The sequence below is a fragment of the Esox lucius genome, chromosome 12, assembly GCF_011004845.1.
Source record: "Esox lucius isolate fEsoLuc1 chromosome 12, fEsoLuc1.pri, whole genome shotgun sequence".
Taxonomy (NCBI): domain Eukaryota; kingdom Metazoa; phylum Chordata; class Actinopteri; order Esociformes; family Esocidae; genus Esox; species Esox lucius.
In genome coordinates, this window is record NC_047580.1 from 12275639 (window position 1) to 12288135 (window position 12497).

General features: G+C 44.1%; 1 protein-coding gene across 2 annotated transcripts in view; it reads right to left on the reverse strand.

Moving 5' to 3' along the window:
* The window catches only part of plcg1 (phospholipase C, gamma 1), a 32689-nt gene extending 21022 nt beyond the window's left edge, over positions 1-11667 (reverse strand). For both annotated transcript variants that reach the window (XM_010875864.5, XM_010875865.5), the window contains exons 1-11: positions 11362-11667; positions 10382-10675; positions 3722-3874; positions 3502-3595; positions 3336-3383; positions 2397-2481; positions 2203-2286; positions 1863-1885; positions 1711-1780; positions 1253-1354; positions 155-273 (exon numbers count right to left, since the gene is read on the reverse strand). In XM_010875864.5, coding sequence (XP_010874166.1) covers positions 155-273; positions 1253-1354; positions 1711-1780; positions 1863-1885; positions 2203-2286; positions 2397-2481; positions 3336-3383; positions 3502-3595; positions 3722-3874; positions 10382-10598 — 995 coding nt within the window. In that variant the 5' untranslated portion in view covers positions 10599-10675; positions 11362-11667. The remainder of the gene's footprint in view (positions 1-154; positions 274-1252; positions 1355-1710; positions 1781-1862; positions 1886-2202; positions 2287-2396; positions 2482-3335; positions 3384-3501; positions 3596-3721; positions 3875-10381; positions 10676-11361) is intronic.
* Positions 11668-12497: the final 830 nt, after the last annotated feature.

The window sequence follows — 12497 nt, forward strand, 5'->3', positions numbered from 1 at the left end:
CCCACCCCCCCTCCCCATACTCCCTCCCTATACTCCCCCCCACCCCACCCCCCCTCCCCATACTCCCTCCCTATACTCCCCCCCACCCCCTCCCTCCCCATAATCCCCCCCACCCCTTCCCTCCAACCCCGTGACATTCCTCCTACATCCTTACGTGTTGTGAGATGAGGAGATCCAGTAGTGAGACAGCGGGTTGTTCATGTCTTCGGGGCCCACCTGGTCTAGGGCAGCGTCCCAGATGGTGTTCTCTCTGGAGAACAGGTACGTCAGGAACTGGAGAAGAGTAGACCTGTCATCAATACCACTGTCCTGATATAACCTGAGAACTGAAATGGGCCAGTAGCTGAAAACCCAGGTGCCATATTTGATTGTGCTCAACTCAAATTCCAGAGTTCTTCTAAATTACTGCAAGCCAAGACAGAAACATGAGGTGCTCCATCATGCAGTTCGGTTAGCACGACGCCGGTTAGCACCACGCCGGTTAGCACCACGCCGGTTAGCACCACGCCGGTTAGCACCACGCCGGTTAGCACCACGCATTGCCAACTTTGCTTCGGATATGTAAGAGAAGTCGTGGTGTGACCTCAAATCACACATCCTCCATTTCATCAAACACATAAGTCACCAGCAAGGCAGGGTTGTTATTTTTAAATGAACCATCATCTCAAACGTCTGAAAGAACAGGATCGGTGGGGGTGGGGGGGGGCAGACAAAATGGTGCAAAATCGGTTCCGCCCAAAACGTCCTGGTTGAGAGTGCAGTGTGTGATGTGCAATGGAGGACACGAGAGGAGTTGATGCAATGAGAACAGGCCATAATTGTACTTGTCACCAAATTGAGAGAGGAGAAAAATGGGGTAAAGCAGCCCTGTTGATCAGAATGATTTTATGGCGAGAGAGTTGATGATTGTAGCAAGCCTTCGTCCTAGGCAGCCCCCAGCTAGGCATCTAAACCAACCCATCCTGCTTTCTTCACACACTGCTCTTCCAACCAGGAAGTCAAAAAAAGTACCAGCTAACTAACCTGTCAGCTTCACTGGCACCCAAGCCACGTGATGGAGTTACCAGAGCACGATGAGAGCCCTTCTGACGATGATCCCCGCCCCCCCGGCCAAGCTGGCCAATGTGCATTGCCCCACCCAGCCACATCCTCTTTCTATGTTCATGATGGCCATATTAAAAAACGTTTCTGTGATCACTTGAGCACATACAACAACTGGTTTATTTCCTAATAAACAAAACATTGGAAGTACCTCATCTTGGTGGAAGAAGGGTTGTTCCACCTCTCTCAGTGGGTCTTTCAGGTAACCAAACATGAATTCCTGCACCTTGTTGTTATCTGTCGCCCAGAGTTCCTACAGCAGAAAAGACAGTCAAGCGAGCAGAAGAGACAGGAAACAACACTTTCAGGTCAATTGATTTTCTTGTGTAATAGCATGTAACTACAGGAGATAAACTAAGGGTAACCCAGATCTACCTGGTACACATTCACAGAAGAAATTTGGGGTATAATGGTCTTTCTTTGGTACAAAACAACAGATCTCACCTTGCTGACTCTGACAAAATACATCTAGAACCTTTTGACTACTGGTCAGGAGCCCTGACCACAAGGCTACCGAATAACCCTAAATACCAATGTTTTTGACTAGCATAGCTTTGCATTGAAAACACAGGAACTTAGTAATTTAAAACGCCAAGTCTTCCTGTATACCTTCTGGGACTCCAGAAGGAAGCTCTTGAAGTCTTCTAACAAGATCTTCTGGTCGGGTCGCTCAATGAACCTGACGGAAAGGGAGAGCTGTGTTACACAATCTTTGGTAAGACAATCGGGGTCAGTGTGTGTGCACGTGTGCGTATGCCTACCTCTGTAAAAAAGGAATGTCCATCTGAAAGATAAAAAAGAATCATGAACGAAAAAAGTTAACTCTGCAGGAAATCAGACAGCCTTTGTTTGCCTGCCAGCCTGCCCGCCCGCCTCCCACTCTACCAGCCCGACCAACCGCCTTCACCTTTCGTCAACTTGACTGCCTGTCTCTCTCGGTCAGCCTGCCTGTCTACAGAGCCTAATGGCTCCTACCAGAGATGCTCTGTGGGTTTTAACTGGCTATATTGATCTGGGAGCCATTAGTCAGCAGACTGATGGTGGGGAATAGGTCAGGACAGATGGGGAAGAGCATCCTCTAGAACCAGTTTAAGGACTTACAGCTTTTTGGGCGTCAAACATCAAGCTGCGATAGAGCTGTGCAAACTGGCAAAAGGTCACATCTCCATTCCTCAACTCAGAGTCCTAAGAGAAAGAGTTTTGGGGGTGGGGGGGGGGCGGGGTTAGCACATTATTCCAGAAAAACACAGGTGGGGAGGGTAGGTAACGGGACGTGATGAGTGCGAGGATGTTACCGGAAGTTTCTCTCGGAGGAACTTCATGTTGGGAACTCTGTAGTTGACCTGGCTCAGCATGCTCTTCAGATCCTTACAGGATATCCTAAAATACACACAGCCAAAACAGCCACGCCATGAGAAACACACACGAAGATACTGGCAGGCGGAAACTCAGAAGCAGGTGCAGACGTTTGGAAAAGGGCCGTGACTTGACCACAGGACTACTTTAAGAGAGACACTTCTGAACGGGCTTATGGAAACTAACGCATCATAAATGCGTTGGGCTATCGACAGATTTGCAGGGACCAAGAGGCATACAATCTCCCTCTCTCATCCCACTCTCACAGCCCCCCCAAACAGTTTCCTGCAGCAGGAAGCTGTGCAGGTTTGCGGCTCAGAGTGTAAGTTCCTTCACTGCACGTCAGTCTGACAAATTCACAATTACACAGTGCACACCAGTCGGTGCCAAACGCAAAGCCAAAATGGTTAACACTTCCCTTAAGATGTAAGCTGACTGAGAACACATTGTTATTTTAAGCAACGACCCAGGTTTACCTGTCGCCCCTAAAATGACTGTAGTCACACCAATTGATATGGAGCCTTAATATTAAGTTAAAACTACGGTGGTGACAGTTTTGTAATTAGGTATTAGGTTTCACCCCAGACGTTCCCAGAAAGGCTCCAGCCCGTTTCTTGACAGCCGCTTTACTAAATTATTGACAAGACACCCCTGCAAGTGCACACCAAAAGAAAATCCTCGTCGTCGTTTAAAAGTCGATGCAACGTTCAATCATTTACATTGAAGCCATTATCCATGGCAACAGAGTAGCGGGTGGACACTTTCCGCTGGCGCAGCCTAAGTGGACCAATTTCAGAACCCAAAACCGATGCTCCAACCAGCTGGACAGGGTCCTTATATGGTTCATGAAGCCCAAAGTATAGAATGCTTTCACTCACTTGTCCTCTCTATTGCGATCCACAGCATAAAATTGCTTCCGTAACCACCTAGATAGGGGGGGAGGGGCAAAAACAATGCCAAAGGGAGCATTAGAAACACTGCCATTTTAAATCAATGATCACATAATACCCGACCGTGGCTTTCCCACACAGAACGAAGTAGTACCTCTCAATCTGTAAGGGGGTCGGAGATTTGAGCGTGTCTGCGACTAGCCAGGTCAGCCCCTTCACCCACATGGTCATCTCCTCGTCAGACGTCGCTGAGGGAAGGGGGGGGGGGTCAAGGTTCAAAGTTCTGACACCGTATCACAGTGGCGTAGCCCAAGGCATTGCTGGTCAACTAGACGGCATGGCGGTGAAACACAGGGAAAATGTTCAGGGTTTACCTGCAAGGCTGAGAGCTTTTAGGCGGAACTCTGCGCCGTGGAGGATGACGAAGCAGTGGGCCTGGTCCAGCCGAGCGGCCGAGTCCTCCACGTAGCGCTCAAAGTCACGGGACTTCTGGCCGGTTCGGATCTCCTTGATCTCCCTGATGTCGACTGGATTGGGGTGGGGGGTGGTATACATACAGGTACGGTCAAGAACTCGACATGTCAGTGTGTGTTTCAGGACAAGGTGCCAAAAAGCCAACCAATCAGCTTGTTACATGTTCAAAGCAACCAGCTACACTGTTATTTCTTTATGAACAAATTGTTAGGGAAGGACATTCAATCTGCACAGCGCTCACACAAATGATGGCTAAAATATGTTGATCAACAAAATATTGTAGGAGCAGTACAATTAGATATTAGTAATGTCTTTGATTTCATTGATCAAAGTTTGCTTTTAGGTGTTATGGCTTTACTGCATCTGCTATCGCATGGATAGAAATCTACTTAACTGATAGAACAAAACTTTTTCTTTAACGGAAGCTTCTCAAATGTAAGACATGTAACGTGTGGGATTCTGCAGGGCTCTTCACTAAGAGCACTCCTTTTTTTTATCTTTACAAATGATCTTCCACTGGTTTGTAAAAAGGTCTGTGTGTCTACATATGCTGATGATTTAACACTATGTCTACACCAACTGTTGAAGACATCACTTCAGCCCTCAACAAAGAGTTGCAGAGTACGTAGTATTTAATGTAGTATTTGACTGGATTACTGATCAACTTGTTCTGAATACATCCATGACTAAGAGCATTGTATTTGGATATTCATTAATCTGGTACTGAACAATGTTGCTGTTGAGCCAGTACAGGAAACAAAGCTTCTTGGTGTCACCTTACATTGTAATTTGTCATGGTCAAGACAGATTCTTTGGTGCAAAAGATGGGGAGATATCTGCAGTTAAGAGATGCTCTTCTTTATTAACACCATATCTGACCAAACAAGTTCTGTAGACCCTAGTACTATCACATTTCGATGATTGCTCAGCGTTCTTGTCAGGAACAACAAAGATGAACTTAGGGAAGCTACAACGGGTTCAGAATAGAGCAGTTTATCATAAACTTCGGTGCGTGAACTAATGCATGAACAACTCTTCTGGTTGAAGGTTTATGAGAGGGTAAAAGCATTACTTCGGTTTTTTTAGAAGAAAAAAAATATATATATATTTTAATAAAATAAAAATATTTTAAAAAATATATATATATTTTTTTTTATTTAAAATCTGTGACTGTTTGTACAGGCAGCTTATACTTAGTTTTAATGCACACACAAACCCCACAAGACATGCCACCAGTGGTAACTACACAATACCACAAGCCAAAACTAACTCAAAATGACAAAGTGTTGTATAGGCCATAACCACTAAAACTCCGAATAAGAGTAGTTTCAAACAAGCGAAGGAAGCCTAGGCAAGCCTAGTTCGGACGACCCGCGATTAGACGGGATGAATGTTGTTGCTGTCACAGGATTCAAACCGGGGTCTCCCATGTGACAGGCTGTGTTTAACCACTATGCCACAGAGCTGTGTGTGCGCTGAGTGTTCTGCATCTTTAAACCAACGTTGAATCACCACGGTTCTCTGAGCTATTTCCTTACTTTAGCGAACATCCAAACCAACAACAGGTAAAACAGGGTTGATACACTACATTCAACACATTAAATTAGAGATTACAGTAGGGACCGATTGGACCGATCTCGTCATAAAATTGCATATCGACATTTGATCATTTTGTCATGCATTGACATCCAAGTTTGAATATTTAATTAGACACCATTAAGCATTATTTTAAACTGACTAACATTTCTTATTAAGTTTACTTCCACCACAAACAGCATCTATGAATTGTATGGCTTTTGCCACTGACCGTTTTAACAGCTTATTAGCCAGTAACAGGCTTACTAGTATCTACTAACTACTTGTAACAGTCATAAGAATTGAGCGATTGCTTGTGAGACTGAAGATTAACTTTACACCGCCAAAGTGATTTAATTTCATGGCACAACATTTGTTTTTCTTTCATTCGTGAATGACACTGACACAATAACTATCAATATAGGTGACGATAACTGACTTTTACGTCAAGCGAAAAGACGAGAATTGTGGAAACCCATCCTCTTTTAGTGCGCAAAGGATTGTGGTCTATATTACCCTAAAAAGCATGCACGGATGCGTACTTTGAAAAACCACCAGAAATAGTCGCAATATAATCGTAAACTTAAATTTCAGGCTTACTATAGCATAGCTACTGAAGCTTGTGGCCAAGTTTTAGTCTATCCTGGACAAATCTTAATGACTACTTTGTTTGGTTAGTGGCAAGGACCAAACACTGGTCCACTCTGTGACAGTTCGTGTCTCTGACCACTACGCTATTCAACAGTGGGTAGTCAGTCAAGCACTCAGTAAAAGACATTCATTCTTTTCAGCTGGCTCCGCTTACACGGCCTGGAAAAACAAATGAAGCAACATTTCATGGCCGTTCATAATTGGACATTAGTGCGCATTGTATATTTTTATTTGTTATTTGTTGTTATGCGTGTTGATGGTTTTTCCTTTGTCGTCTTTTGTTGTGCGTTCTGTGTGAACCCAGGGAAGTATTTTTCTTTGCATCAGCTAATGGGGATCCTAATAAAATCAACTGGAATTAAGTGACAAACCCTGATTCAATATGAACGGGAGATTAGTCCAAGAGGTCTTGAGACAGTGTGACTATTTGTGTCTCAAGTTTTGATTTGGTGAGAGGAGTTACTATATGTGATAAGCTATCTGCAGTGGCCACATTCGTTGTCTTTGTTTAAAAAACACAGATTCTTGATCAATGTAAATTCTGAACGCCTCATCAATTTAGATCAGCTGACGCACCCTTCTGGAACCCAAAATTTAAACTTCGTTACATAGCAAATGTAAAGAAAGTCAATAATGCTTTAAGTGTTAGAAATATACTTTTGATGTCACGAATGGTCTATTGCTCTCTCTGTAAATGTGGTCGATTTTACATTTCCCCAGCCACCCCAAGTGTGGGCCTGACCCTTTAGGCAATGGCCAGAGTCCTAGTGACTGCTGTCCACACTGCATTAGTGTCAGCGTTTTAGGGCCAGTAATTCTCCGGGAGATAAAACATGGGCGCGCACGCACGCACGCACTCACTCACTCACTGCTCCTGCTCCTCTTCCTGCCCCAAACCACACATCCTGTGCTGATCTCCCGCCTACACGTGTGTGTGTGTGTGTTTATCTATATATGCATGTGCCCGCATTCTCTCACCTACCCCTTCCTCTCCAAGAATCACACACACACACACACACACACAACTACCTTACATTGCAGACATCTATGCAGCAGTTGGGCCAGCAGACATCCGCTGATAAGACTGAGATGTTTGAGAGGACATTTTAAAAGTCGGTCTGTCCAAATATTTGCAGAGTTCTTGTTTGGTTGGGGGTGGGGATTGGGGGGGGGTGTAAGAAGACCCTTCCAGAGGTGTCACCTTACACAAGGAGAGGGGGAGAGGCATCCGGTATAACACGCCAAAATGTCCTCCCGCTCTCCCCTTTCTTTCCCTTCTCCCGCTGCTCTCACCGTTCTCTACTTCACTGCCTTCTCTCGCTCTTCGTCCCCTCTCGCCATCACCTTCCTTAACACCCCCCGCACCCCCCCAAGTCTCTCTCTCAGTGACGTTTGTTTACTTAAGGGGCGACATGAGTCTTCTGAGGCTAAAACCCAGGAAAGAGAGCGATCTACGCTCAAGTATCAGGGAGGTGTCAGAGCTGGGGATGACTATTTGGACGATGCACAGTCACCGTGATGTAAGCTGCATTCGGCTGAGGTATTGCAGAGGTTGTCCTTTTCCCGAGCCACGAACCAAAAGGATGGAAAAACTTTGTCAAAGCGTGACACAGGCCTGCATACTGACACAGTTATTCCACAGAGGCGCGCAGGTGCGTTTGCCGGAACATGCCACACACAAGACTGTTTCAGTATTTATCTAAATATCACCCATCAGAACTCAAACCCACTCAATTCACATGAAGACGATTGCAATATTAACACCCTTGCTTTAGGAAAAGCTCTGTTTCAAAGCGACAGATAGAGCAACGTAAAGAAGTCTCATTGAGCACGCGGGAAAGGCCAAGCCTCCAATGACGATGTCAACCACCATCAACACATGGATTACATTCCAAGTCTAGCAGGACCTCTTTCTGATGATGGGCTTCTGATATGCATGTTCCTGATCTGAACATAAACCTACGCCTCTGGAAAGTTGTCTTTTTTAATATATATATTTTTTTATAGTTGTCCTGGTTCATTACATTTTGGTTTGGTTTGAGGGGGCCTGAATCAGGCCGCATCTCTATATAGGTGCTTGTAAACAGAGTCATTGTCACTGTTTTCGGGATTGTCTTGAAAAGCGAGATTTGCCGTCCTCCGTATTCTAAGTTCAGCTGTGCTCAGCGTCACAGGGCAGTCAAAATAAGCACAAACGATCGAGCCTATTTTGAGTGAATTCTGAGCATGTTGGGGGCTGGTGACATCACCTAAATTAAATGTCTAATACATAAAACACCGCTTCAGCAGCACAAACGGAGGGCAAACAAGGCCATTTTGGTTGAATATGGAGCATGTGGAGGCGGGGTGAGTGACCTCAGAATGACCTATGAAATATTCTTTAATATCTAAAAAATTATAGTAGCACAACCCTAAATGTTAACGGCACAAACAGCAGACTAAGTTGCAGATGTTTTGCGTTGGTGGGAGGCTAACATCCCACAGGTAGTTATGTATGCGCGCTATCACTGGTAACTTGTTTATAAGAGCAACAAGGCATCGCTGGGGTTAGTGGTATATTCAGGGCCAGCCCTAAGCATAACAAAATAAGCGGTCGCTTAGGGCCCCCGACTGCTAGTGAGCCAAATCAAATTTAGTTTAGGGCCATCAAAAGGCTAGGGCCGACACTGTGGCCAATACACAGACCTAGGCAAAGTGCTAGACCTAGGCACTCCGCTTAGCTTCAGCCACAGGAAAAGCTCTAAGCCATTGTAAACTGGCCATGCATCAAACCATCTCAATTGCAATGACTAGTTTCTAGACCATGACAACAAAGACACCTGCACATCTAGTTTATCTGGTTAAATGAACACACACTTATGCAGTGAATCAGGTCTGCTTGATGTGTTCCCGGGACAAAATGGTCCATTGAAGATTTATATCTGTCTGTTCCACCTTGAATCATCACAGTACATTTAGACACACTGGTCATTGCTTGAGATGCACTCATGGGGAGGTGAGGAAGCATGGTTGAGGCAGGGTTTTGGAACCACATAAGAGATCTTGTTTAAAAGGTTGCTGTGCCACAAAAGCATAACAGACCTTGGCTAAGTGTGGAGATCTTTTATCCAAACAAAATTTTGTGTCAGGTCTTTGTCAATTCTGACACACCCCTGACTATATGCCCGTGTTAATTGGTTGACCAAAAGCACACTAATCGAATAATATATTCCCATTAATGTTCACCGTCTCTCAATGGGAACACATAATACCTTACTGGGGATAATTATGTACATAGGTCTGCAGAAAGACATCGGACAGAATCTTTATTTAGCTAGGCAGCCTGCAATAACGATGTCAATGGTCCATACTCTCAGTGTCATCGATTAGTCAATATGGACATGGCGCTGGCTCCGATCACAAAACAAAATGATTCAACACTTCCAGTAAAAACGGCACACGCTATTCTTGTACTACCTAAGTAAAAGATTCGCTGATATCATCTTACTCGAAATAAGTACATGACACCGCCGCGTTACAACTGCTAACTATCCATCTTCTTTCCGGGGGTGTCGTTTCAACTATTTTTTGCTCCATCCTCGGCTGCATCCGGAGCAGAGTGCAGCTTTGCGCGATGCATCCTGCTACCAGGGAGACCGTTTGGAGTGAGGTGCGTACGCTTCAAGACCGTGCACAGGGCCTAAATTGCCTGCAATTAATTTGATCTGCCATGTGTTTATGACGTTGACAATATTATGTGGACTAGACTAGATATGTAGATGAAAGGCCCCACAAGACTATCGGGATTTATATGGCCTCGTGTCACGTTGTTTTGTCAATTTGGCCTATCTGAATATTGAACAACACGATTCAAACAGAATAATAACCACTAAATAAAAAACAAAACAAGCAGCCTCCGTAGCCCAAAATATCTTAAATTGTTTTATGTACTGTAGGGCTATAGGCTATGAATCGGTGGGAACTGTCTGGGTTTTGTTATTCCAAAACAATTGACAGCAGGTAAACAGACCAGTTTGGCATCATAATCTCTCACCAGAACCAGTTTTCTGTGCGCCCAGTTGCGATCTTCGCTCAAGTGTGCCTATGTATCTAGTCTGGGGATATTGTATCGGTTCAGGAATGTCAGGTCACCCTCCACAGTAGTGTGGGTTTGGAGTAATGGGCAGCAATAGATATGTATTGCTGTGACTGTACAGTAATCAACTTAACCTAAATCTCTGGCAAGCTACCAATTATTCTCCAAAGATAGGCCTCGGAATTGATTTAACAGAATACCTTTTACCTATGTATTATGCATACATGCTTTCTCTAAACCCCACGGCTATTATACTCACTTTCCCCCTCAATTTTATCCGTTCCTCGGGTCCAGATAATTGTCCTTGTCTCAAGTTTGACCTGAAATGTTCTTCTCTCTGGTCGCTGGGACTTTTTGGAGTAAAACAAAGTCAAAACGGTCCCCAACTCAAGATCCCGGTATAGATTGTTCATCTCCGTGTCATTCTCAATCCACGGAACGGGTCCGTTGGAAAAGAAACTTGAGGTCCCAGCCATGTTCACTTCCCCTGTTTGTTGTCCTTTTCCTTTCAGAACAATCTCAACAGCCAAGGGCTAGACCGAGACTGGGATACCTACAAGAGAATAAGGGGAAAACCCATTAAATACCTATTCTCCGGAGTTTAATCTTGAGAATTTGACTAAGGTATATTTGTATAGTGCCTTCATGTTAGAAAAATTGTTATACGTTTAATCGAAAAGCTACATTTGGGTGTAGGCCTAAACCTATACAGATTTATTACGGGCATATGTTGTACAATAGTCCTTGCCATGATGCTAGATTTATTCAGTGCAGTAGCCTAGCCTACAGGTACTCGACGGAGATAAAATAACAGATGTGCACCAATAGAAATATACAGAATCATTAACGTCATTATATCACTTTTCTCACGAAGATAATGCATGGAAATCCACAGGTTTAACTGTAATCCGCGGCACATTTAAGTAGATTACATAGATTTGTATCCAGTGAAGACGGCCTATTAGTTGAATGGAATCAGTTGGTTTCCTTCCCATACTGGCCATAAAGTTTCCTACCATCTCCACAGATCCTTCTCTATTTGTAACGATCTAAAAAATCTGCCGATAAAAAGTATCATTCACTCCGAAAGGAGAATACATACTAAATTCCGTGCTATATTTTCCTAAATGCGCGGGTGGTGGAGAGTTCTTCGTTAAGGGGACTATGGAAGGCTAATTTCACCGTAGACAAACCCAGGTAAATATCCATCAAGCTGGATTTTACGTCGCCTAGTCTTACCGTCTCAAAATCAAACTGGCTCAAGCGAGCAGCACAACAAAAGCACAACACGTCGGTATATCGCCACAATCACGGCCCCGCTCATCTCCGCCGGGCCAACTCTGGCTGTCCTCCCGTGTTCCCCTTTTCCGTAATTATATCATCGTGGGCCTGACGGTATGCGCTTCTGTCCTGTGAAAGATCCCTTTTCGTCCTGTCACACTTCCCCTTCGACAGAGCGAGCCATATGCAAGTTTGTCGCTCTCAAGCACAGCTCGGGCCCTTCCCCCATCCTACCTCTACTCAGTGTGCAACAAAGCATCGGATAGATCGGCCTCTTAAAGATACAGGTCTGACTTTTTCACCCCTTAGCATGCTTTATTTTCGTAATTAACCGTTGCCTCGAAGTGATTAACCATAGCTAATTCCTGCGCGCATTTGATCAGTTACTATAGTTACTTCTTCAACAACCAGTGAGATTAGGAGTCATTTGAATTAACCATTAACCTTCTGTAACACAGTAAGATAAGTTGCTTACAATCAGAGAGTACCGTCTTTAGTGTTTTAGAAATGTAATAACTTTAATTTGTGAAGTTAAAGCTACTGGCAAAGCAACAGTGCAAGGTCTTTGTCAATATTATATCTAACATTGTTCATAATGCAAACCATCATATTTCCAGTTATTTCAAGCACACTAGTGTGTAGGCACATCACACCTCAATGACATATAGTAGGCCTACCCCAAAACATCACTGAATCTACCGAGTCTAATCTGTATCAACAATTACACATTTTAATTTTAGTCTTTAATTAACATTTTCTAGGGTCTTTTTAGTTCAGCTGTGCTTTTAAAATAGAGCCCTCTTGTGGTCACACGTGGTACCACCACTATCCACCATTCAGTTTTATAATGGTGAAATGTACTGTGACCTTTTTATTACACATTTCTTTCTAAATCAGGTTTACACATAAACCCATGAATTAGATATCTCACCATTGCAGGAACAAGCAACCCAGACAGAAACGGAACAGCGAACACAACTCAACTGTCTAATCTCCCTATCCTAAAGGCCATGAGATGATTGAGAATTGGATTGCGACCCCCACCCTGACTGGCCACTGCTAATTATCTGACAGGATTCCATTTATCTTTGTGT